The sequence below is a fragment of the Scatophagus argus genome, chromosome 17 (assembly GCF_020382885.2).
Source record: "Scatophagus argus isolate fScaArg1 chromosome 17, fScaArg1.pri, whole genome shotgun sequence".
NCBI classification, from domain to species: domain Eukaryota; kingdom Metazoa; phylum Chordata; class Actinopteri; family Scatophagidae; genus Scatophagus; species Scatophagus argus.
The window spans coordinates 17,025,948-17,052,654 of record NC_058509.1 but is presented as its reverse complement, the minus strand read 5'-3'; the positions used below and the strand labels follow the sequence as shown (position 1 = coordinate 17,052,654).

Genomic DNA, 26,707 nt, shown 5'->3' with positions numbered 1-26,707 from the left:
CTGGATTGTTGGAAAGCAGTGATACAGTGTTTAAAGAGTCTCACAAAATACTGGCTAGCCAAGAAACAAGGCTTCTTACTGAACAGGAATGAGGGTGGCGGTGTATCATGGAAATAAAATCGCTGTTCAGTGCCAAGAAGGCCCTATGTTCCATGTCGGAATATTTTTACCTACATGACTTAATCGTCCCAGATTTCAGAGCAGAGAATTGTTTCTTATTTACTTATTTGGAACCAAAGTAATGGATAGATCGTAGAAGTTTTCACTTTTCAGTAAATGGTAAACTTGATTGTTACTTCTCGATGGAGGACATTATTTCTTGTCTTTGTGACCCAGATCGAAATAGCGCTGCCCTCCACTGGATATGTTATAAATGAGGTCAGCCTCCTCCCAGATGGGGGTCTTTGTTCCTGAAAAGAAGCCTGCTGCTGTCGTCCAGTGGAGCCAGAAAAAAATGTGTGTTAAAACTCTATATGCTCTCCATTTGGCATGTTGGTGGTACCATATAGTGGCATATACACAATGCAGCAGAATGTCTTCTCTTAGTGATTTATATGACATTAAAAAATGTGGAAGCTGAGAATGACCTTGCTAACAATTATGTTTTTATTGCTGTTATCTTAAGATCACAAGGTAATTATTTTGTTATCTTAAGATGACAAAGCTTGTTTTCTTGAGATAATAGGTTCATTTATCTTGAGAAAATTAAAGGTCAGTCTCTCAAGATAATTTATCAGGAGAAAACGACTTCATAAGATTCATAAGATTGGACCCTGACGTTCACACACTGCTCTGTGGTGCGGGTTTGGGAGTATAAAGGCAAAATGTGGGAACTTTTTGTGAACTTTCAGGATTTGTTGTGTATTAGAATGTTGTCCCTGATGATCTGATGTGAGGGTATTTACCTCTTTTGGTCAATTATTGTAAGGGATAAGCTAACATCCAGTGCCCAACATCAAGCTGATGTGTTACAGGCAGAAGAATGCTCACTGCCATAGTTTGAATGGTATATATGTGTTTAAATAAGTAAGACTGTCTGTTTGTCTGATATGTTGATTAATTATCTGTATCACTTAATCTGACATTTTCTACAGCTAAAGTCAATTTTTAAGATGCTATCTATGCATGCTGAAAAAAGAACTGCAACAACTGTCATTCTCAGCTTCAATGAATGTGGTGGTCATAATGACAATAATCGTCAGTTGCAATCCTATTGTACATGAGATTACCTTGCTAAGCGTCTCTGTATGCTCGGAACAAGTGGGTATCCGATATTCAACGTGTTTATAAGTGGAGAATACATATTTTTATTTGTGTAACAGGGAGTAAATCTTTTTGCAGTTCTCTGAATTTGTGATCACTGGTTAATGCTAAGGTCAGCAGTATGACTGCTCCCATTTGGAGTAATTTTACCATCCCTGGTTTACCTCAGCTCTCCCTTCTATCTGTCTGTCTGTCTCTCATCCTCACTCTGAAGTGAATACCACATAAGCCTTTTAAGCTTTTGCCCCCTGCACTTAAGTGACCTTAAATGTAACTTCATCACATCCTCCCTGTTTTTCAACACTTTCCACATCATCAGCATCTCTACATTTTACACAGTGCTTGTATTAAATGAAAGAAGGATTATCAGAGAGTACCATGAAGTAAGTCATACATGTGTGAATATACGCAAGTCTTTATGTGTGTGTGTGTGTGTGTGTGTGTGTGCGCACACGCTCCCTCTTTGACAGAGAGTTATTATAAGGATTTGGACATGCTCTGAAAACTGTGGAAGTGCAGCAGGAGAGAGAGACAGAGAGAGAGCTCCACACCGAGGACCAGTCCTCGTTCTTATTTTTAACCACTCCATTAATGTCTTTTCCTTCAGACTCTCTGCATCTTCATCAACCCTTCATCTTTTCTCCCTGCTCTCCCTCTGCTTCTCAGCATCTTTTTTTTTCCTCACTGTTTCCCAAGATGGAAGCACAGGGATTTTAGACTTGATGAACTAATTCATATTAATACAGCAGTGGCATTAATGGCACAATATGGAAGTAGGGAATGGAGGAGCAGGATTGACAGGAAAAGTAGTGTTTAAGGTTCATGTTTTAGTCCATTATTTAAAAATGAGTTTTACCTCTGTTTTTTGGCTGTTGGTTATATTTTTGCATTAGCAAACGATCACATAGCTACAGGAAATTGTCACTCAACTTCACAGGGCATTTTAGCATCTTTGAGCTCATGAACTGTTTTAGTTCAATCTCATTCTCCCATCACAATTGTTTTCTGACAGAGCAGGCAGAAAAAGATATATACACATCTGTGCCTTACTTCTCAGAGCTGCAGAACTATATTATCATATCATAACTGGTCACCCACACAAAACACATAACACTGCATCTTCATCACGAGTATTTACAGTCATCATCACAATGACAGGAGAGAGGACAAAATTAGATTACAAATCTTCACCAAGAACAATCTGAAAGAGACAGAGAGAGAGCAGACAGTGTATTTTCCTCCCTTGCATGGCAGAGAGAAGTGACTGAGTTGAAGCTCTGGGAGAAGAAAAGAATTTGACGGGCAGAAATTATGGGTTATTGTGAGGGAGATAAAAAAAAAACAAAAAAACATGCACAGCAGAGGAAAGAAAAGAAATATGGATAAAAGGTATAGCTGCCCAGCGTCTCAGGTGGCCTCTCAGATTGCTGCGCTTTGAGAAGAGGCAACGGGAAGCTGAAAACACTCGAGCGAAGAAAAAGAAAAATCAATGGTGGCTGTCAGATTTCTTGATCTGTTGCTTTTTTCACATGGCACCAGCTCTGTCTGCTTTATTCTAATGCTGCATACCACTCCAACAACCCCTCCCTTTGTTACCTATCATCCTCTCTAGCTTCTTGCTTTCTTTTCGCTCCCTCTCTCCATTTCTCTTCCTCCCTAATGACTGCGCTGTTGGCAGGAGATATGAAGGCGGCATTTTCTCGTCTTATAAGCACATTAAACAGTGGAGAAAAAAACTGGCTCTCTGAAATGTTAAATTGGACTTTAGACTTATCTCCTCTCTCACTCACTCTGACTTTCACTTTTTCACATTCCTCCTGCCCTTTTTCCAGTTTCCCCTCTCTCCATATCAGTCGGTTCTCCACTGCGTTCTTTCTCCTTCCCTTTATTGCAGCTAAAGTTGGGCAGATGTACTGTAACAGGTCTTTTATTAAAAACTTGATATTGGTCAGCCAGTGTCACCAGTGTTGTCTGCCTCTGTGATGAGGACGCTACCTCCCTGACCATAGTTTGTCAACATGCTTTAACGGCCAGGGAAATCAATGGGCCTGGTGTTGGAGGATTTTACTCAACAATCTGTAAAACCTGCAGTGAACCCTGCTTCATTCCTTCTTAAGGAACACAACTCAAACAATTTGAATTACTTTTAGTGTCCACTGATGTGCTATAAGGTGCTTCTGATGGGTTTCTTGGGCAATAACATGACTTTATAAAAAATCTAATTAGAACATTCAACAACACAGCAAATCCACAGAAGTTTTAGAGTTATTTCCACTGCTGGGCAATAAAAAAGATTTTTATCACGTTTCACCTTGTGTGACTAATTTGAAATCCAAACATGGCAAAAATGACAGCTTCTAGTTTGATTTGCATGATGCCACACAATTGTATATTTTGATGCATTTTGTGTGTCATACAAAAAGGTTATGCATCAATTCTAGCCAGTGTTGGTAAAGTGACTTGCAAAAATGTAATCAATAACTAATTTTATATTTCTCATTTAAAAAGTAATAAATACCTACTACCTGCTCAACTGCAAAGGAGTGCATAATGAAACATTACATTAGCCTACGTAAGGAAGGCTTTGAGTCTTGGAGTTATGTAACTGGAGTTATGTTATGTTGCTTTCCTTACTCTGTCAACACATCACAAAAGCTTCCAACAGTAATGCTTTAGAGTTCATACCCTTCAACTCAGAAGGTGAATCCTGTGCCTAATGTCAGCAAGCCAGGCGAGAACATGTAAGGAAGTCGTTAAATTAACACTTTTTGATCTATAAGTTTAATGAACGCACAGAAACAAAGTTGTGATCAACCCTCTTGCTAAGACAACAAACACGACAGCTCTCAAAATAACAGAATTATGGTGATTATTAACTTTAATGTAACTACTGAATTTCAAATTGTAATCACTGATCTGTTACTCAAAAAATATATCACATTACTAAGCAATGGGTTACAGCTCTGCTTCAGACTGATCTTTTTTTGAATCAGGCAAATATAGTCACAGCTGAAACTAAAAACTGCATAGTAGGTGTTGTTAAATGACCTTCTGGAGTTTTGAAAGGTTCATATTTTAGAAAAGTGGTTTGTCACAATATTCATATTTCTCAAATGTAGCAATGATACTTGAGGGGTACTCTCTGCACTCTCATAAGAGCCTAGGCCTTGTCATTTCCCGAAGACTTTATACCACAATAACACAATTTGTCTCTGGAAGCACCTCTTGTCCTTGGAAGTGATTTTCTCTCATCTTATCTTTCTCTATCTGATTCTGTCTTGGTGTTACATCATTTGCTTGCATGTCTTTGTCCCTCCCTTTCCCTCCTTTCTCCTCTGTGCAAGGATCATCAGCCCAGAGGTTGGTGACCAGCTTAGTCGCACTGGAACAGATGTTCAAGGGGCAGAGTCTGCGTATGTGTGTGTTCAGTGTGTGTGTGTGTGTGTGTGTGTGTGTGTGTGTCGACTTACGATGGGGCTGGAACAACAACAACTAACAACCACTGGGCACTTAGACTGGAGAGATGGATTAGTGGTTTATGCCTCGGCATGGAGGGATGAACGATAAAGAGACAGTACGAAGGGATTGGAAGTAGGTTTTGGGTTTGGGGGGCCACCGGGGGATTAAAACAACTGTGGCTGGTTAGGACAGAAACATTTTAGCTATTCTGTGGTTCTCAGACCAACAGGGAGGCATGCAGAGAGCTTTCACAGGTCATAGCTGGGTTGAAGAAAGAAACAAAGCTAGATGGTGGGGAGGGAGAGAGTGGTGAGTGCTTTGAAAAGGTCAGCATGGTAGAACAGCATTTGTTGTAGCAAGTGTAGAACAGTGGCAGGCTGTCTGTCAGTTCACACTCACTTTCTGTGGGATTCAGTGGCTTCACTGAATGTTTATAGTGCTGTCATGTGACGTCCTCATGCTGGGGGTCCATAATGACAGGCTAATTGTGTTTCTTGTCAAATAATGAAGTACAGCATCAAACAGGCATGGTTATTAATATATAAGAGCTCTTTTCAATGTCTGATAATGATTGATCAGCTATCTAGCCACTGCGGACTAAATTAGCATTAGCAGCAGGTGTTCGTTTGCGTCGTGGTTGTTTGGCCAAATGAGCCTGTTTTCTACTTCCAAAAGGAAAAATCAGTGGTTAAAGAACTGAATATGTCCAGGTTACCAATCTCTTGTTTAGAAACAGCCGATATAACTGAACAGTTCTTTTCATTTGTACTCCCTTATGATGCCTGAGAACATGCGTTTCCATAAATAAACATAATGGATTTGTACAAAACACTAAAAAAAACATAAACAAAAAAAGCTTGCTTGCTGTCAGGTGAGAAGATAACAACTTAAGGTCAGTTATAGACCAGTTATTATAGGGCTGAAAGACCAGCACATCAGACTCTCATGGTAGGAAATGCCTTACTTCTGTGTCATATGTTACATGACATTTAAAATCTGTTTCAAACTGTCATGTAGTCTTTTAAAGGGGCACGCCACCAATATTACACATAAAGGTCAGTTTATTCATTGTGCTTGGTGCTGTTCAGCCTGTGGAGGAGCTTTGTTAAATCGGAGAAAATAACCCTGATGATGTCATCAGCTTTATGAAGGCACAATGCTTAATCACTGGATTACCACTTGCAAATGCTGTTTCTGGGGTCAAATGGGCACCGAGGAGTGAATGACAGTTAAGCATGGATTAGAGTGTAAAATAACAGTTTAATTGTTGAGCATTATTGGTACCACACTTAAGCTTTGCTTTTATTTTTTTACACCAAATAGGACCTTCCTTCAGCCTCGATCTGAGATGACACTATTCCTTTTTGATGAAGGTATTAACTTTACCCTACAGTAGAGCAAAGTTTTGCGAATCAGGTCTGTGATAATGTTAGCTGCAAAAGATTTGTGATTTGTGATGTTACCGCCAAGCTCTCACTCGCTGCATGAGGTTCTAGTGAAGGGGATTCAGTTTCAGTTTCTAATATTTCTAACTGTTTGTGGTCTCAACCCAAATAATGTTAGAAACTCTCTCAACATTTCTTTTTATTCACTTCCTTTATTCCATTTTGCTCCAAGCCAATTAATATGACGGTTTGCTATGTATGTCTATATGTCAAGTGGCTCTAATTAGAGAATTCGTGTCTCTCCAATTAAATCTCATCCTTGGCCCCATACTTTTCTTCTTAGAAACCACAGACACACACACACACACACACGCACACACACACACGGGTACATGCTGATTGTTTTGGGGCTGTATTCTCCAAATAACAATGGACAGCGTGGGCGACTATTATTAATTTCTGCAGGTACAAAAGAGTGTCAGTGCGGTTGTGACAGGTCTGTGTTTTTTAAACATTCATCTGAAACACAGCAGTGCACTGAGTGAGTTCTCTGCCTGCTAAACTAAAACACAAATTACTGTTTTACGACGAGACCTACTGTTTTCACATATAGCTTTCAGCTCTGCAGATGCTGCTCAATCACCTCTTGGAGAGAGCTTTATTAGGGTATGCCTTTACCCTTAGATTGTCTGAGGGGCTTAAGACTTACTGAGCTGTGTGGGGTGGCAATTTTCACATGCAGAGACTAAAAAAAAATCATAATTTCACAAGAAGGATATATTTCTCAAATATGTTGGTAAAATAACGCAAGCAAGCGAAACAAGATGTGTGTTGTCAGTTAAATAGTGCAGAATTGTAATTATAGAAACAGACTTTATCTTGTGCTTTTGGAAAAAACGAGAATTTTTTAACATGACAAGTGGAGTCCAGCAAATACACACACACTGTGGATATAAACTGTGATTTTTATGCCACATGGCGAAGGGCCATTGTATTGTTTCCTAATCCTCTGAGTCAGTCGTGTTCACCAGTCCCTGAACAGAGAAGAGCGAGTCATAATTGATGGCATCAGTTCTCCCCTCAGCAGCTTGGAAACTGGCTGCAAGCATAGCTGTCAATGTATAAGCGTTTAGTCTAACGCCTTCAGGATGAGGGACTTAATATGAGTCTAATTTTATTAGCTGAGTAAAGAGACAATTGTACATGTGGGGTTTGTTTCTCTGTATGTGAAGCTCTCGCCAGACAGCAACCTAGACCTCATGTGCATCTGTTTGACTTTCTCAAGTCCATATAAACACAAACAGACCAGCACTCAGGCTCACTTTCCCATACACACTACACATTAAATTGTTGGTGTAATTACCCAGCATGACTGAGTGGAGACTGGAGGTCAGAAAGGTCGGCTGAGTCTGTGGAGGTGTTCGGTCCCCAGTGATACTGTAATTTGAATCCCCAGTACACACACACACACACACCCAGAAAGAAGCAAGTGCTTTGATCGTTGAGCACAGGCTAATTAGTCGTCTAGTCCAATGGAGCAAACTTAACAAGCACAGGAGTTTGACTCTGTTTGGCTCTACAGTATTCAACAGTGTCATATCGGTATATATTAGTAATGGTGACAAGTTTAATCTACATGTACTATGTAATGAGTATCTTATAAAACACCAAGTGTTAATCCTCAGTTCACTCACAAAACAATCCAAACAACCGAACTGTTTGCAAGAAGATGAAAGAGACTTTTTCTTCCAAAATGAAAAGTTGAATCGGTAATAAAATGAACCCTGGCTTAGTTCAACACTGCCATCGTAGTATTTTGTATAAACAATATCTTCAGCTGTCTGAAGTTAGCAAACTTAAGATGCATAGTGATGTGTAACTTTTGTGGCTAAGTCAGTCTTCTGACTTCTTGACTTGTGCTTGTGCTCTAATTACTTCTTAATTACTTTATACACCACTAAAGAGTGGTTTTATTGTGAAAGTAAAACTTGCCATTATCCTGCAATGGCCACTTGTGAACAATAATATACCTGACAATATAACATGGATCTTAATTTTTCAATTCAAAAGTTCACCCTCAACAAAGAAATGATTAAGGTATTTTGATGGATTACATGCGCAGTTTAAAGCCTTAGTGTGTACTGTAGAGACCTTCCTCTTTTTGATTCAGGTGCAAATTCAGGAGGTCTTCACCCCAGATATGGAGATAGACCAATAGATTATAAAATACTGAGTATTTTGTGGGTAAATTCTTATATTACAATTAATTACACAAATTAAAATATTAAAACTATCTTAATGGTGTTGTTATTAATTGTGTTTTAACAATTTTGGTTTCACAGTGTTGCAAGCTGTGAGGAAGATTAGGAGATCTGAAGACACACACACACACACACACACAATACAGCTGACTTGACACACAAACACGCAGATGGCCAGATAAACCCAGAAATGTGATCAGTGGGCCTGCATCACAGGGGTGTGTTTGGGATTATTTAATATTTTACAAATGTGACGCAGCAGTTTAAAGACTTGTGGTTGCATAACATCCCGTGTCAAGGGAACTGGAACACAACACTATGACAAGGCTCGCTTTGATTTCATTTAAATATTCAGTCATTGCGTGAGTGGACAGTCATGCTGTCAGTTTGTCAGCATCTTGTCAATTGTTTGCTTGGTGATTTAATTTGCACAAACTACATTTCTGTGTATTGTAGCTCTGATAGTAATAGATAAACCATATTTTTAAACCTATACTAAACATCTCTTAAGAAATCCTGTTTTCTAATCCATATTTTTTGCTGTTGCTGGGTGACTCCAGTGACGTTTGTTTGCTGACCAACAGTATTTTGGTTCTCACTTGTCACAGGTCATCCTCCTGTCTGCTTAATTGTTGCTGACCTTCAGTGTCTTCATCTCTGACTGACAGGTGTGAAAAGCGGCCTGGCTAGTGTTATAGTCACTGTTGTCGTGAAGGAAACCAAGACTCCTCTCCCGCAGACATGGGGAAACAGAACAGCAAGCTGCGGCCAGAGATGCTGCAGGACCTCCGGGAGAATACTGAGTTCTCTGACCACGAGCTGCAGGAGTGGTATAAGGTACGTAGTCAGTCACAGCCATGGCACCGCTTTGCTTTAATGTATTGGAAAGTAACTAATTGCACTTCCTCACACATTATATTTGAAATACTTGTACTTTACTTATTAGTAACATTTTCATTTCGCTACGTTGAACAATACAGAGGGAAATATTGTACTTTTTGGCTACATTTATTCCTTAGTTAACAGTTACTTTAGAGATTTAAAATATACATACGCAGTATTTGAGCATCTTATGAAATATGCTGCATTGTTACAAATTTATCTACCCAACAGTTTAGAACGTTTGCTTCAACATCAAAATGCAGCTCACATTGTTGCATCAGTAATACTGTCTCATAATAAAATATATAGAATTATGTAAGACTGATATTGTTGTATAAGTAGTATTACAGTTATAGTTATTTTGCTGACAATACTTACTAATTTAGAGCTTTTACTTTATTTACTTTACTAAATGTGAGCGAAAATCAAAGTCCTGCATTAGTATTTCTGTTCATTGTAAATACAAGCTATTATTGCAAGTTGCATTAGTTTGCTTAGACTAGTTCCACTTCAACTCAAATGTCTAGTGCTGCAACACAAAAACAGAATTTCATATTATTTTACAGTTATGTTGCACTAGATACCCATAACACTGACGGCAGCCTCAAAGGTGGCAATGTTTGTCTCCATCCAGGACTGAGCATCACCCATTCCCACTCTGTTACGACTTGGCATGATGAAGTGCACACTGACCTTACCTAACATGCTTATCTGATTTTGTGTGCATGTCTGTTGGTTTGTGTGATGGCTCTATGGCTTTATGCTGAGATTAGACCTATGGAACAGCTGTGCAAGCTGTCCTGAATAAGAGCTGTACATGCTAAACTGTCACCTCCCTCACTTGTGACTTAATCCTCGTTGACCCTGGGTTCCCTCACACAGTCATGACAGTGGTTATGACGACGTCCGCTCTTAAATGATTAACAGCTGCAGGATGCTGGAGATGTCATATAAACTGTGTGATATATTCCACAGGATGTTTACGTGCTTCAGGTCTCTGAGAATTTATCCAGCTTGTCATTTGCTGGGATTTATTGGCAATAAATCCAAGCTTCAAGAAAAGTTGTGATTCTCTCTCACAGTTTTATTGGGAAGAGAACTGTGTTGAGAATATTTCATATGATGATGAAAAAGTAATTCCAGCCTTCAAATCGGGGCAATGACTTTGTCACCTCGTTGCCTCTATTTTAAAGGTCTTTGTAAAAAAGAGCTTTATTTCTGCTGAACAAAGACCGAGACTGACATGACTTTTACGTTTCCTTTCTTCTCAGGCACAATGCTGCTTTATCAAATGTGACTCCTTGAAAAGAAGATAGAACTGAACTGCTTTCAGCTATCCAAGACTAAGCTCCTTATCAAAAAGTATTTCTTTAATCTGTCAGAATGAATCATTACATAAAGTTTTGTGGCAGAAACTTGATTCCTGATTGTTCCAACTATCTTTGGAAAGGTTTTATTTAGGTCTACAGATGTAAAATTTGTATCATAGAAATATTGTCCTGGAGACTGAAGAAGAGAAGGACTTATTTTCACCCTTGTCTTGTCTCATGTATTCTTTTCCTTAGGGTTTCTTGAAGGATTGTCCCAGTGGTACACTGAACGTGGAGGAGTTCAAGAAAATCTACGCAAATTTCTTCCCCTACGGTGATGCCTCCAAGTTCGCTGAGCATGTCTTCCGAACCTTTGACACCAACGGCGATGGTACGATAGACTTCCGGGAGTTCATCATTGCCTTGAGCGTGACGTCACGAGGCAAGCTGGAGCAGAAGCTGAAATGGGCTTTCAGCATGTATGACCTTGACGGAAACGGGTACATCAGCCGTGAGGAGATGCTGGAGATTGTGCAGGTGAGCAAGGAAAACACCGGGTGATAAAGTGGTTGGTTTGTTTAGTTGGGAGCAAAGATGAGTTGAGACATTTGGACCGTGAAAGGGATGTGAATTATTTTTCCTTTTTGAATATGTTGTTTGTAGTAGCTGTTCTTCTTTGGACTGCATGTGACTGAACAGGAGAGCAATGTGCTGCCATAAAGTACATCAGAACAGCAGTCTCAAACTGAAACAACAGTGGAAAACTTTTTTGGAAACAGGGCCATTTTAGCAATTTTTTATGGCACTTGCATAAAATCAGGGGGGATAAAGTTGGGGAGATATCTGAAATTTTAGGATCTGTTATTGGGTCAAAAGTCAAAAGGAGCAGTTCTTACATTTCCCATAATGCAAAACAATAGTATCTTTGTGTTGGCTGGTGTACGCACTTATCTTACAAAATCCCAACATCCGATTTGTAATGCAGAGTGTCTCCGAGTCCACAGCCAGCATCTCTGTGAGACAGTACTTTGACACAGCTGTACATTGACACTAAATGCTAACATCATAGTGACAGTGCTAATATGCTTATATTTACTATGTTAACATCTTAGTTTAACATGTTGACAGTTCACTGGCTTTGCTGGTATTTTGACCAAAGTACTGGTCAAATTAGGTAAATTGCTATGATGATGACTGTAAATGAAAAGTCATTACAGTTCAGTTCAGCACAGATAGAATTGAAAATGTTTTCAGAGTCTGAGGCATGCTCTTCTTCGCACATAAACTGACTAACTTGCATCAAGCATTGCCACAGCACGTTCAAACTTTCCAGAAGCCCACTACTATATATTTTATTCAGACTAAACAATCAACTTTCTTTTTTACCATAATGCTCACTTTAATTGGTATGTTAGCAAGGAAGCTCAAGCACTCATATACAAAGACTAACGGGCAAACTTAATGTGCTGACTGCAGTATTGGCACAGCTAACAGTTTACACGAAGACTGTTAAGTACAGTGCTACATTAGTGCTGTATATAATCCTGTAACTCTTGAATAGAAGAAATAGAGAGTGACCTGTCAAGATATGAGGATCTCACTGTATGTTCTATGTGTGTGTGTGTGTCTGCAATGTGTGTGCACGCTACTGGGTTCTCATGGATTAGCGAGTTAAATTTAACTAGAGTTTATCCCTGAGTGTGCAGAATACTGGGATTATCCTCAAGCTCATTGAGGTTACGCACCGTTGGATGAGAGGAGGGGCCCATTGTGTCACTGAGAGAAAGTGAGTGAGAGAAATTGTCATGATAGGGGGAAGTCAGATTTGTTTAACACATTATTGGACAACAGACTATGTTTTCACCCTGCACGCCCTAATCAAAAGACATGTCAAATAAAATATAGACTGCTTTGTTGAAACAAAAAATGTTTTGACTTATGTCTTTTCTTAAAATTGACTGAAAATGGTATAAGGAGAGTAAAAAAATGTATGACATTTGGATGATGTTTTGAACAGGGCTGCAGTTCCCAGCTGACTCAATCTCTCTTTTGTTATTGTTGATCACTGATGAGTTATGACCAATTTCAGTGTAGAAAAGCTCTGTTCATAGGGTTAGGGTTAGGCAAACTATATTTACACAACCACAGTGTTGCAGTTTGAATAATATTGTTCGATGAACAATATTGGCTGTACCACATTAGAGAGCCTTTGCATTCCATTCTTAACTTTCCTTTCTTTTGAATTTATGTTATTCATGTCCCAAGTCCCAGATGTTTAATGACCCTTTTGTAGAAATGGGGAACTTGAGGGGTTTAAGCTCTTGATGCCAGTCATAACATAACAGTTTTTTCTTCATAAAACATCTGTAAAGCTCATTTAGCATTTAATCTAAGTATCTGTTCAAAACCTGCACTTATCTGGAAGAAACCGTCTCGTGTCTACTGTATTAAGTACACAGAGTCCCTCAGCATTGGCTTTGTTGAGAACATCATTCTAATTTGCTTAGTTTGTGTATTATAAATATATATAGGCATTTCCATCATACCTTTCTGTGTTTCAGTTCCCAGGAAATGTCCTCAATAATCTTATTCCCGTGTCTCAAATACACTCCCAAGGCTCTTCGGAGAGCCAAAATGCTGAAAAGCTTAATAGCATTTTAGTCTTTTACTATTCAAACCATGGTTAAATGTTGAACCACACTGGAGGCTCCTCCTCTTCCTGTCCCTCACCTCAGCACATCCATGTCGTCAGTCATCACACTTCATTATCATTCTTGGTGTTCCTGTTTTCTGAACTAGCAAAAATGTAAAAAAAAAACAAAAAACAACTGCATATTGTTAGCCAGGGTTTGTTAACATTTTGTTGCAGGCAAAAAACAAAAATATATAACCTATGGAATTACACAACCTGAAAGTATGGTCTACCAGTGAATATATATAATGGATATAATGGATAATGGATAATGGATTTTTAGCCTCCCACAACTTTCCTAGTTGTTGTTAATGGGGCCAGATGAAGTCCAGGCATAATGCTGATCTCTTCTTTGACTTTGGCACCTTTTTAAAAAACAGTATTAAATCTGTTTTGACTGACTGATGTATTATTAAACAAGACAGTTTCTTTGTGTCACATAACTGAGATATATTATCAAAATCAGATGACAAAGAAGATTGACAATGCATTGTCCTTAAAGTGTAAAATGTCTGTTTTGCTTTGAAGTATACATCTAGCCATTCAGCCTTTTTGGAGGAAAATATGAACATAGATTTATAGTCCAAGAAATAAAATTTTAGATCTGGAATGTCTTACCAAAAAGCGCAGATGGCTTTTTTGTGCAAGCTACCTTCCCGTCTGAGGGTACTGCTGTGACACTGCTCTGCAGTCAGTTTTATACTGGGTGCTCCCAGTGGAGAAGATTTAATGGGCACATAAGCTGATTGTAGATCAGTGTCTGAGGCCAACTGATACTCGCAGCTTCTCTGTGCTCACTTGCAGAGGTTAATTTAATACTGTCATAAGGGAAGTGCTCATATCGGTCAGCAGATAGAGATGTATTAGATCAATACAGTAAGCTCTGTTCATAAGCTCCCCTTCCCAGCTGGAACATACAGTCTGTCTCACTGTGAATAATGGTGGCTCCACAGCCATACATACCCTGCGTGGGTATTTGAGGAAAAGCTGCCCAGGGAGCAGCTCTTCACTTCAAGAGCAACAAATGTCAGAGAATCATGTGGACTAGAAAGCTTTTTTATAAGCATCTTGAAAGCTGCAACAACTTTATTTTTCAGTTCAGTCATGTTTTAGTTCCCTCCTGTTGGGTCTCCATAATGCGTCCCTGTTGGCTTGAATTCACTTTGTGTTCTTCCTCCCGACCCAGCCTAACCATGTCTCTCTCCTTCTTTCTCTCACTCCATCTATCAGGCCATTTACAAGATGGTGTCATCTGTGATGAAGATGCCAGAGGATGAATCCACGCCGGAGAAGAGGACAGATAAGATCTTCAGACAAATGGACCTCAATAATGATGGTGAGCAGAGGAAATAGCAGCATGGATGGATGAATGTGCTACAGAGAGGGAGAGCGAGCAAGGAATGAAGGATGAATGTGACAACTTATTGAATAAAATCTTTGAAATGCGCTCATTTTACTGGAAATTTAAGATTTTTCTGAGAAGTTAGGAATGCATTTATGAGGTTTTTTTTTAACTTCTGTGTCCTGACAAACAAAACATGAAGAATAATACATAATATCGGAGCTTAGTCTACTACAAGCGACTGAGGTGTTTGAACCCGAAGCGACCTTTCTGACGCGCTAAGTTGTCTAGATTTTCTTTCTTGATCAGGAATGAGTCCACACGTCTCCATTGACTGTTCCGTCATGCGATGTTTATTCTTGGTGCAACAAAATGTGTCCATTCATCCTCCAACATACAACACATGTGCCCTAGGTCCCTTAGCGATGCCCTAGCGGTCAAAAAACCGTCTGCCCTTCCGGAGTCACACAACACCTGATGGCCCCCCGATTTTCCATTACATATATACCCTTTTATGGTCTGAATGACCACAGCGCCCCTTGTGGTACCCATAACAAATACAGAGTCACCATGCTTCCCCATAACATTGCATTTGGCTCCTACACATAAGGCAAATCAATTTGGGATGTCACGATTTGTGGAGCTTAGAAAACACATTCTTTGACCAGATGCAACGATTTCTATCCCATATCCCCAGTGCTGGGCACCTTAAAACATTTGCTTACTCACTCCAAAATATTAAAAAAAATAATATATTTATTAATTTTTTTATGTTATTATTAAAATTTTCTTCTTCAGAGTTCCATGTTGACAATATACAAGCCTTGTTTTTTCTTCTCCTTTTTTTTTTAACCCTGGTTTCTCTTTCTCTGTTTGCCTTGCAGGCAAATTGTCCCTGGAGGAGTTTATCAAAGGTGCCAAAAGCGACCCGTCCATTGTCCGGCTACTCCAGTGCGACCCCAGCTCGGCCTCACAGTTCTGAACCCCACTGCCCTGCTGCAACCGTTTTCTTCCTCACCCTCTCTGTTGCTATTGAAACAGTCACTCAAATCAATGCATGATGGTTCTAGTCTCTTATATCATATTTTATTGTTTGGTTATTGTGTGCAAAGATGGGGGAGGAATTTTAAGGGAGCTAAGAAAAGTCATCTCTATCAGTTTCATTTTTATATTTTGGGAAAACAAATGGACATGTGCACATTTAATGATTGGTCGACGGTGGCGTCCGCTTATGTTTCCCAACTATCTCTCTCTCTCTCTGGAACATTGAGTTTCCAGGCATCTGGTGACAAAGTATGGATGTTTTTGCAGGGTGGGGATGTCTCAGTTTGTCCTCCAACACACATGTATATCATGTATATACTGTACGTCTATATATATCATATGATGAAGTACATTTGTCTTCATGTATGGTGCACACTTTCTGGTACTGAAAGGCAGTATTATGTAGCGTAGCTTCCTGGTCTGATCCGAGCGAGTGATTGGGGTGGAGGTGGGTGGGGTTGGGGTGTTCTTGGGATTTTACTGCTATATGATCTTTCGCTGAGAAAAAGAAGGCCTAAGATCCCATTAGGTTTTTATCAATATCTACAGGCATTTTGTTGATTTTTAAATTTTGAATGTGTTTTTTTTTTCCATTTGTACATATGTTTCCTTCCTTCCTGTTTTATTTATTCATTTTTATTCTTATTGTGCTTTTACTTTGATATGTTGTTAAAGATGACCATATTCTAGTTTACAGTGACAGAGAGAGAGAGAAAATGTGAGTTAAGATTGATCTCTTGTGATTTGTGGATTTGTTAAAGTGGAACTAAAGGGATCCCATGATGCGTTTGATCAATGACACCAGTAGCACATATCGTTTGAGCCGCCATGTGTTTATAAAGTATGGCTGTGCATCTGTTCTGAATGCGTGTCTGTGTGTGCATGTGAATATGCGCTGTATGCTCGGGGCTGACTTTTACAGTATTATCATGTTGTGTTGTTTCTTAATTTGTAAGTATTTTAAAGTTCTTTAACAATGAGCAGTAAATTTAAGATAGTCGTAACTTGTCACTATACTGCATGATCCTTCGAACCAGATGACAACAAAAACGACAGAAACAGTTAACGCACAGTGGTATCTTTTTGTAGCTCTGCAGCCTCCTCAGCATTGTATCAGGCAGAAAAGATTCAATATTTGTCTTGCTTTTGGACAACCCCCCACCCCTGCCCCTCTCTCTCTCTCTCTCTCTCTCTCTTTCTCTCTCTCTCCCTCTCTCTCTCTCTCCCTCTGACAGACAGAGAACTCACTAAGGGCTCGTTCATCATGAATGCTTTTATAACCTCCTGGATTAGTCTGCTTACAGAGCAGTTAGATGAAAGGACATGTTTCAGGAGATAGGAGCAAGTACAGACACTTGTTCTGAAGGGAGTTTTCAGGGTTTCCAGTAGTAATCTGACAGAGATCAGTGGCTGTGTTTACATTAGCACTGACAGAAACTCTTGATAAATATTTGGGATATTAATTTGAAAATATTTAATTAATATTTGGAGCATCAAGGAAGTGAAACACTTACAGAGCAGTCTCTAAAATATAAACAAAATACAAAACTTTAAAATGTGTTCTATTTGAGTTGTGAAACATTTAGCCTCAAGTGAATAAAATATGCTTTAGAATGAAGGCATCCAGTTGAAATACTGTGCACATGAAAACGGAGCCACTGACTGCAGCAATACTTACACAACTCCCGGCTATTAAGGATTTTTTGGCCCCCATTGTCAGTTGTTACCATCTGTACTGTTACCATCTTCTGTTTTCGAGGTTGAACGCAACACAAATTCTGTTTGTGAAGAAGTTAAGCGTTGGGCAGACTGGAGGAAAAGACCTCATTTTTTTAACTGAAGTTGAAACACTATTAATTAATTAATTAATTTTTTTTTTTCAATTAAACCAAAGTGTTTCTTTACATGACGCACAAAAAGGTCAAACCCGTGAACTGAAGACCATCCAAAAGCACCGAAGGATAATTGTTATTATTAAATACATTACTGTTATATTGGAATTTTGGCATGAAATATATTGTAATATTGTATTGTATAATGTATAGATTAAACTGCCCATAATTATACAAAACAGCCCCGACCTTACCAACTGCAACTTTTGTATTACTTGCATGTCAGTGCATCAGAAAAATGGTAATACACAAACTGACATGGACTTGAAAGCAGGACTTGTAATGACATCTATTCATAGAGTGGCAAGTAAATGATCTGAATATTTCTTTCACTACTTTCCTTACCCTAACCAATTAAACCATTAAAAAGGGACGGTGATAATTTTATTCCTGTGATATCAGAAAATCCCTTTGAAATGGCACATTAAACTCCAGAGGCAATTATTTCAGCCTGATTTAGCAGCTCCACAAAGCAGGCTTAGACAGGCCTCACTTTAAGCGCTAAAGAAGGTGAGGAATACAAAAAACCCTTGCAGACTTCAATTACACATGGGTGATTTCTCTGTCTGCCACTTTAAGATCAAACTGACTTTTTCTTCAACTAGTCTGAGAAGAATCTCTATCATACCAGACTGTGTTGCCCAACACTGAATTATCGTGTGAAATGGTGGCAAAATAAACTACCAGTGAGAGTCTGGGAGTTGTGCTGGTGCAGCTGCATTTATATGACATTAGGACTACCCTGAGGTTAAAATGAACAAAACATTTGCACAGGAGCTTCCTAACCAGCCGCACCTCCGCTTTGGGGATCCTATAGTGTCACTGCCTTCTGCTGGTAGGATAAGGAACAGCTACTCCCTGATCTAATACAGTGTAAGCCTTTTTTATTCTCACTGCCTCTGGTGAACTGGTGGATAAATACACCTTCTTCTTTTCTTTCTTCCTTCCTTAACCTCCCTTCCTTTCCCTATTTTTCTGTCGCATGAAAACCTCACATGAGGATGTCATGTTTGTTTCGTTGGACCTGAAAGTGAAATATACCTATGTGTTTCAAAGCTGCATGTGTGGACTGTTTCTTCATTTCTGGTTATTTGGGAATGTATGAAGGCGTGGAGCATTTCACAACCTAAATGTCTGCTCTAACTGCTTAACATTACTGTCAAACGAAGTGTTGCAACCTGTTTTGGAGGTCATGGGCAAATGTGTTTGTGCTAACCTGTCAGAATGCCTACATGTAACCAGTGTGATGTAATGTAACCAGTCATACCTGTCAGGTTACTAGCTGCTGATATTGCCACATGCCAAAATTTGTCGTTACAGAGTTCACATACAAAACACACAAAATAGCTGCATAACTCTGAATAAAAACTTTATTTATTGAAGCAATAAATACAAAAACTTGCAGTACTAGTTCTTCTTGATCTAAATACAACAAAAAAAAAACCACTTTACTGTTGACAACTGAAACAGGCAACACACACCAGAGGTTCAGTCCTCTGTAGTAACAGGTAGAAGGCTCCCCTCCACACACACACACACACTCTCGGTATAGTATATGGTATTGCTTTACTCATCTCTCTGGTACCTGCCATCTTAATGGGTAAATTCAACCACGAAAAGCATAATTTGACCCTTTTTTTCTTTTCTTTCCAAGAGTAGGAAGAGAACATTGATACTGTTGTCTGTGCACTAAATATGAAGCAAGAGGAGGAAATTAGCTTAGCCTGGCATAAACATTGAATAAAGGGGAAAACAGGTAGCAAAAGTACACCTACCAGCAAAAACAAAAGAAAACAATACATATATACAAATACAAAAAAAAAAAGAAAGTTTGACAAGATGTGGTTTACAAGCAGTGACTTCCTGTAGTCTTGCTGTCACTGTGAGATATAATTTAAACTCTCTGCTTAACCATAATTTGTTTTTACATTTCTGCTTAATCAAAGGGGAAACACAGAGTGAAATTAATGAGCTTTTCACATGCTAGTGTACTTCAGCAATTGTACAAAAAAATGGAGTGTAGCCTAAAACAGACAACAAGACTCTCACTGTCCCAGACAAACAAAGTATTAGTTATTGGGTGCTTTAAAGTTGTTGCTAAGTTAGTATTTTAATTTGGAAAGAGCTAGCTAGCTATTTCCCCCTGCTTAAATCTTTACACTAAGTTAAGCTAACCTAACTCCAGGGCCATATTTAACTCAGAAAAATGAGAATGACATCAATCTAACATCCATTTATCAAAAATGTCAAACTATTCTTTTAAGTCTTAAGACTGAATTAACTAAATATGTCTAAAAGCAAGGATGTCCTCACTTTGGTGGATTTTTAAATCTTGATATGAATAACTTGACACTCAGATACAAAAACAGACACACTCACATAACTGGGATCCTGCATACGATTGGGTTTGACCTCAGCTCTGCTACACTGCTAAATAAAATATCTCCAGCTCTGAGTTCACAGTTTTGAAGCACTGATAAGAGAGTATTGTTGTGAGAATGATGTTTGAATTCCAGTATTGTACAACAGCATATACCCTCACAGCATTTAATCTTCACAAAGCTCTGCCTAGTCCAACATTGCTAAATCCAAAAGCTAGACCTTTCCAGAGTACCCCTCTCCAGCAGTTGGTGTTCCTCTCGTGCCTTTTGCTGGCTGCCAGCTCTTGTTTCTTGTATTTGTCTGTCCAACCTTTCTCTGTATGGCTGGCGAAGAGGGCGCCTCTCTGAGGGAGGAAGAGTCCGATGCTGAGGGGGAACATGTCGATGTTGCTGTCTTGGAGGTTCAATATTTCGTCTTGGAGGTTCACGGTACATTCTTGGAGGCTCAGTATAGCGTGCTGGAGGTTCTGTATGGTGAGACGGAGTGTCTTCCTCAATTGTCCTCACCACATTAATCTACACAAACAAATGGATGTTATTTTGACATCCAATCTTAAAATATTGCTGTACTGAAAAAGGCCTTGTGTACCAGATAAAGCATTAATTTTTAAAGCTGCACAGTGTATGGTTGTGTTAAAATCTTACTGCTCTGCCATAGTCTCTCGTCCTCTTCCTGTTAGGGCAGCATGGCAGACCCAGGAAAGAAATGCAGACAGCAAAGCACCGGGAGGAAAACACCATCTGGATGACACAAGTCACGATCAGAGGTACCCAAAGGATCAGAGTGGTACTCTGGGGAGGGGTGGAGGAGTGGAGTTAGTGTTATCCACCAGCTGGACCATACACAACACAATCTGAGGAAAGAGCAGCTTCACATAATCATGGCTGCAGTGTTGGTAATGATGTGATACAGACCCTTGTTTTTCTCAGACGGCTGTGGAACACCGCAAAAACACAGCAATGTGCCTGGGAATTTCAATTTTCACAGGAGGGTGTGAATAAAATATGCAGAGCAGGATGTATCAAAGTAAATTCAAAGAGAAAGAGTTGCCTTTTGTTAGGCAGACTACAAAGAGAATGAACATTTGTGTTTCTAAGTTTGGAGCTTTCTTTGATATTCATGATGGAATATGCAGGAAACAAAAAATGAAAAAAATAAATAAATAAACCTTGCATAACCATCATTACTGCCCCTGAGCAATAATGAATATGTGAACCAGATGTCCAAAACACTCTTTTAGTTGACGTAATGTACCCTCCGGCAGCCATTTTGGAGGTCTCTAGGTTTTAGGCAACTCTGAGTGTACAGCATGGTCTCCGATCTCAGTAGGCAACAACAAATTTATTTACCTCTGTAAGGATTCTGAGTTAGAACTCTGATTAAAGGATGAATCTCGATTATTATGACTTCAGCTTTAGTGCCGGCAATCATTTTTAAACTTCATTTGGAAGTAGGCTAAGCACAAAAATGAGCACACATATAATAATAATGCCAATAAGCCGAACTGAAAGGTGGGAGGGATAGGTTTGTCGAAAATACAAAAACAAGGCCCTAGTCGTAATACACAAGAATTATCCTTTAATGCTGTAATGCTGTTACCTGCTTACAAGCTTAAGTTAGCATGACAAGTGGCTACAGCTTCATGGCTGCATACAATTGCTTTGGAACATTTTGTTAGTTAAGTGATGTTTAGCTGTTAAGTACACAAGCAGCCGCCGTAGGACGAGGAGGCGGCTGCAGCCACACGGCTAGAGTGGCTAAAATATTTAGAGGTAAAACCATTTACATGTGGGGACTTGTGCTACCTGTTTATCTGTCTAATTGACAGTCTGATTAGACAACCTTCAGCTCATTTCTATCACAGTAAATAATGTATGTGCTGTTAACACAGAGATTGCATGACAGTATTCTCCTATTTAATAATAAGACAGGTCACATCTTTCCACTGTTGTTCTGTATGACCAAGTGAATCAAAGTAAGTAAACACATTTGCTGTCAGGAGTGTAAGTCTGTATATTGATGTATTTGAGCTATAAGTAGGTACACTCTGACACTGAGCTGTAATTCAAAATCTATCATGTATGTACCTACAGCAGGACTGCCATTAACCCCTTGCATCAAGTATAAATCCAGCTTAACACAAAGGTCACTTAACTGATAAACTGTAACAACAAGCTGCGCTAAAATGCCAAAGTCGTGCTGATGTGTGGTTGCAGCTGTGAGGCTGAGCAGGTCTGACAGTCCATCTGTAACACACTGGAACAGAACAGAGCCTGAAGTGGGCCGAGAGGGTCAGGTCAGCATTTCTGCCACTAGCCCACCGGCTGCAGAGTGTGACTGACTGAGTGACAGGAAAGACAGACGCCCAGCCTCACACCTCCTTCTCCCACACCCTGTATACCCACACACACACACACACACAAAATGGGGCACAGCCACCATGATGTGGCCCCACCACTCTGTTGTGGTTATGCTGAAGTGACAATGGTCAGCTGTTCAAAGAGCCAGCTGCAGCAGAAAAGATCACAGTTCATGACTTGATCTCGGCGTCTGTGGTACACACTAAGACACTCACATAGATGCGCGTGGGGTCAAAAGGACACTCGTTGGTGATGCTGGAGTAGCCAATGGCATCGGGGAAGCGGCAGTGAGTCAGGAGGCTCCGCCCGCCGTGCTTGATGGCCCTCACCACAGACACGAAGAGTCCGATGGCTGAAGCTGCCGCCATAAGAGCAGCAGCCAGACTGACTGTAAAAAGTGACCATGTCTGGAGAGGGAACAGAGGGATATGAAAAACCATCAGGAATCTAAAAAAGACTACGCTTTAATACTTCCAGTTAGGAAATTGAGGCATCTGCAAATGATGAGAAATGAAAGCACATGAAAACAACAGAAACAAAAAAGAGTCCTTTGCTATTCTAATAACTGAAAATCTCATTGCAGGATCTCATGACCCATCTTTACAGATTTATATCTTCAGTAGGAACATGAGGCCGGGTGCCACAGACAAGCTAAGGATGTTTAAAAATAATGAGAGATATTCTCTCTGTTGGTTTTGGTCCTTAACAGGATTCGTTGATAATAAGAAAAAATCTAAAATAATACCATCCCTATCCAAGCTCCCGGTGAGAAGCATTAAAAAGTAAAGCTATGAGCTATGCACAACAATTAATCACAGTCTGGATAGCAAAACCATGAACCCATCCTTCAATAAATTTACAGAAGGTGAGACACAGGTACGGAAAGGCTCTAGACTTTTAAAATCACTTTGTGAAAATGAGTGAGTTATGGTGAACCTCAATACGAACAATAGAAAATTGTTACAAATCGTCTGGGAGATAAAGCCAGCCTATGTAATCAAGCACAGAGTTAACATGTAAAAGGGAGTGTTACACATGCTGTGGGATGACTGCATGACCTGAATGTGATAACAACACGGATAAGGAGTGAAACTGCTGCTCGTCAGCACTGCCTTGCCCAATTCACAGTTGCTCTTGCTAACAAAAGAGACGGGGAGTGGTTCATCACAGCAGGTTTGCCTGGACTTACTCATTCTGTTCAGCCCAACAGCTGACTAAATAAACAGAGCAGAAGCTGCACAACCCGAGGGAAAGACGAAACTATTCCAGCTCTACAAGAGTTGCATTCAGACACCTGAGGCAACATGGAGGAGCTTCAAAAGAGTCTCTTAATGTCCTACTGAGTAGGAAGACAAAGACAGAAGTTGACAATAAAGTGTGAGAAAGCTGGGAAATATCAAAGAGAAAGCAAGAATATGTGCAGTGCAGGTAGACAGATCAAAATGAGCGGAAAGTGCCTTTAAAATACTGATCTGGCAGAGAAGGAGCGATCAGGGAAGGGAGTAGAAGAGAGAAAACATGGCAGCAGAAATCTGAAAATGCACTGTACACACATTCCTGTCTGTATTATTAATGTTTTTAACACTTCTTGAGAAGATTCAAATAAAAAAATTACAACTTATAGAAAAAAAAGTGATACTAACCAGGCCTTTACTCTTCTTGTTTTTAGACAAGATAATAGCCAGAATGCCAACAACAATTCCCTGCAGAGACACAACAGAGGAAACGTAAAGAATTTTCATATTTGCAACCTCTATATCTACTATACAGAGACAAGGGATGACAGATAATATGGTAATGTGGAACTGCCACAAAATGAAAAATGATAAGATTTCACATCACATATTTCTCACCCAGTTTCTGGACTCTGAGGGTAGCAACAATGGGACTAAGTCAAGAGATTAACACCACAGCTGTGCTATCACTACAAGCATTTCAAGCATGTGTTTAAGTATGCTTGTGTTTTTTGTGTGTTTTTCCAAGGCCTAAAGAAAAAAAATCATCACAGAACCCTTTAACTTGACATCTAATGCCTTTTAGTAACTGGAATATCACCTTGAGATCATCAGATGAACTTGTGATGGACTATTATCTACATTCTCAAAAGGTAAACTCTTTAAATTTTCTATCAATTTCATACGTACATAAAAAGAGATTTCTTCAAAGAGTCGTAGAAGTAGCTTTATGGTTTGATTAAGGGTCTGACCTATTTGCAGGATTTAACACCTATATACATTATTTTAAAGAGGTTTTGAGGCGCTAGTTTAACATACACATGCATGGAAGTTACTTTTACAAAATCTTTTTCACAGCATGAAAAAATATAATTTAATGGCAAACGCCCAAAGCTATTGTTGTCAGATTTATATATATATATAAATAAGTACTTCCAGATCTAAGCATCTTTTTCTGAAGCAGTGGTTGCATTTTTAACTTAGGGATTTCACAATGCAACTACAGCACTCACAAAGTATGAGAAGAGACCACTGAAATGAAAATGCTTTTGCGTTAGAGTTTGTTTTGCTGTCTGTTTTTTGGGAGAAAATATTGTGAACAATTGTTAAATTTCCTTAAATATCATAATATTCCCATCATGTTGCAGAACTGCACTCTGAATCCCAAGCATCTGTGCACTCACCACAAGGCCAGAGGTGAGAGCGATCACATTGGAGATGGCATACTCCATGGCTCGGGCCTGCTTGTGGAGGTTGATGTGTCTGAGCACCACACCGTGCACCAGAGCTCCCAGCAGGAAGTTAACATGACCAATGAGGACCATGGTCAGACCCATCTTCATCAGGGCTTTAGGTTCCTCCAGGTTGGCACAACACACTCCTGAGCAGGAGAGGAAGGAAGAGAATAACATTCCATGAGGCTGAATATAGAGAATCACAATACCAAACAGAGAGGTGCAGCCATTTTGCACAACGTTTTGGTCATCCATGTATTGATCAGGAAAACAAGAGTCAGGTCAAAAGCACTGCGGAGATGCCACTTGTATTAATGATTAGCTGCTATATACATAACCATAGTGCAAGCTGTTCAGACTGGGGCTGTCCTGAATAAGTGTATAAGAACTGAACAGAATGAGAAACGAAACTACATTTTACATTAACTCAAAGCTGGAGCGAAGAAGATAAATATGTATAATGAACAACTGGTGCTAAAATACAACAGCAGCAGACATATTAAGCACGTGAAAGAAATGTTACTTTTAACCTGGCCACTGCTCCCATCTTTACAGGACAATGTCACAATTTCATTTTAGGAATTCTCAGTGATACGCTTCCAGCCCATTCACCGAGACAAAATGCATGCAGAGGTGACATTTTGCATTTCACATAGCTTTCTCACACTACTCCTATGATACTTTAATCATGTGGGAAAAGGATGCAAGTTCAAAATACATTAGTCCAGTCCACTTTTACTTACTTTAGTTTTTATTTCTAATTTAAACCAGTGTAAAATATCAGGGCAAATACTCATTACCCAATATCATCACTCTGATACAAGCATTGATGAAACTGAAATCATTTCAACTTCTCCAGAGTTCATCATCACCACACTGCTGTGCCACACCAACACCAAATAAACACTCAGAAAGTTTTAGCCCAGACAAACAAATGTCTACAGGTTACTTACATTTACATAAACTTCTCTAGTATGTTTATTACCTGTACTAGCCATGTCTGCTAGGTCACCATTCGGTTAAATTGACGGGAGGTGCGATGAGCTTTTCAGCATGTCCCCTCTTCTCTCCAAACCAAATAGCACAGTTGAGTCAGTCGGCGACAAAAACAAAGTGACACCTCTGCTCAGTTGTTTCAAAATAAAATCTTATCCAGGAATGTATCGCTAAATTGTATTCAGCTTGATGAACACATTGTATTATCTAGGGGGCTTCTTGTTTCTTTAGTCTAGCAACTAATTTTCTTCAAGCAACTGTCTAGATGAAAGTTGAAGGAAAATGGCAAGAAGTGAGCAATTGCTTTTAAGTTTTTATGAAGAAAAATACCAAAGTTAAAATTGTATCTGAGTGAAATTTTCTGGCTTTTTAATTAACTGTAAATAAAGGAATCGAGACATGTCATGCTTTTATTTTGAAACCAAAGTTTCTCGTTAAGAGTTGAATGTTAGCAACCTTAATGCAAACGAGCACAGGTGTGTCTGTGAGCACCGCCCTTCTCTCTCGTGGTAAAAAAAAAAAAATGTATAAACGTGTCTTGTGAGTGTATGCTTCACTGTATTTAACTGGCTTTATTCACAAAGTGTTTATTTATTTATTTTTTTTCAAGAAAAAAATAGTTTTTGCTAAACGAGGTGCATTAAGGATATTAAACTACTGTGCTACTTCCGGTATCAGCACCGGGATATCAAAGTCTGGAAAAACAAGATGACAAACCGCTGTGTTTTTTTAAGATCTTGCACCAAAACT

General features: G+C 39.3%; 2 protein-coding genes across 4 annotated transcripts in view; one reads left to right on the top strand and one right to left on the bottom strand.

Annotated features, from left to right (window-relative positions):
• The window catches only part of LOC124074650 (hippocalcin-like protein 1), a 33,844-nt gene extending 17,769 nt beyond the window's left edge, over positions 1-16,075 (top strand). The window contains exons 2-5 of the mRNA XM_046417783.1: positions 9,037-9,205; positions 10,816-11,097; positions 14,483-14,588; positions 15,479-16,075. Of these exons, the coding sequence (XP_046273739.1) occupies positions 9,110-9,205; positions 10,816-11,097; positions 14,483-14,588; positions 15,479-15,576 (582 nt within the window). The 5' untranslated portion in view covers positions 9,037-9,109 and the 3' untranslated portion in view covers positions 15,577-16,075. The remainder of the gene's footprint in view (positions 1-9,036; positions 9,206-10,815; positions 11,098-14,482; positions 14,589-15,478) is intronic.
• A 2,807-nt stretch (positions 16,076-18,882) lies between these two features.
• Positions 18,883-26,098, bottom strand: tmem54b (transmembrane protein 54b). 3 transcript variants are annotated; one of them, XM_046417778.1, is made up of 7 exons: positions 25,947-26,098; positions 24,911-25,107; positions 23,916-23,975; positions 22,488-22,679; positions 20,827-20,877; positions 20,557-20,703; positions 18,883-20,427 (listed from the first exon to the last, which is right to left on the bottom strand). In XM_046417778.1, the coding sequence occupies exons 1-7, from the start codon at positions 25,957-25,959 to the stop codon at positions 20,113-20,115; spliced, it is 975 nt and encodes a 324-aa protein (XP_046273734.1). In that variant the 5' UTR covers positions 25,960-26,098; the 3' UTR covers positions 18,883-20,112. The 3 variants fall into 3 exon arrangements, with proteins under 3 accessions (XP_046273734.1, XP_046273736.1, XP_046273737.1); XM_046417780.1 differs by lacking the exon at positions 20,827-20,877; XM_046417781.1 differs by lacking the exon at positions 20,827-20,877 and having other exon boundaries at positions 20,557-20,652.
• Between the last annotated feature and the right edge of the window lie 609 nt (positions 26,099-26,707).

What these genes read in the sequence shown, in the direction of transcription:
- tmem54b (XM_046417778.1), bottom strand. An exon ending in TTGACCCCACGCGCATCTAT is followed by an intron (nt 20,878 to 22,487) that starts GTGAGTGTCTTA and finishes TGAAATTCCCAG; the next exon opens with GCACATTGCTGTGTTTTTGC. An exon ending in GCCGTCTGAGAAAAACAAGG is followed by an intron (nt 20,704 to 20,826) that starts GTCTGTATCACA and finishes ACCCCTCCCCAG; the next exon opens with AGTACCACTCTGATCCTTTG.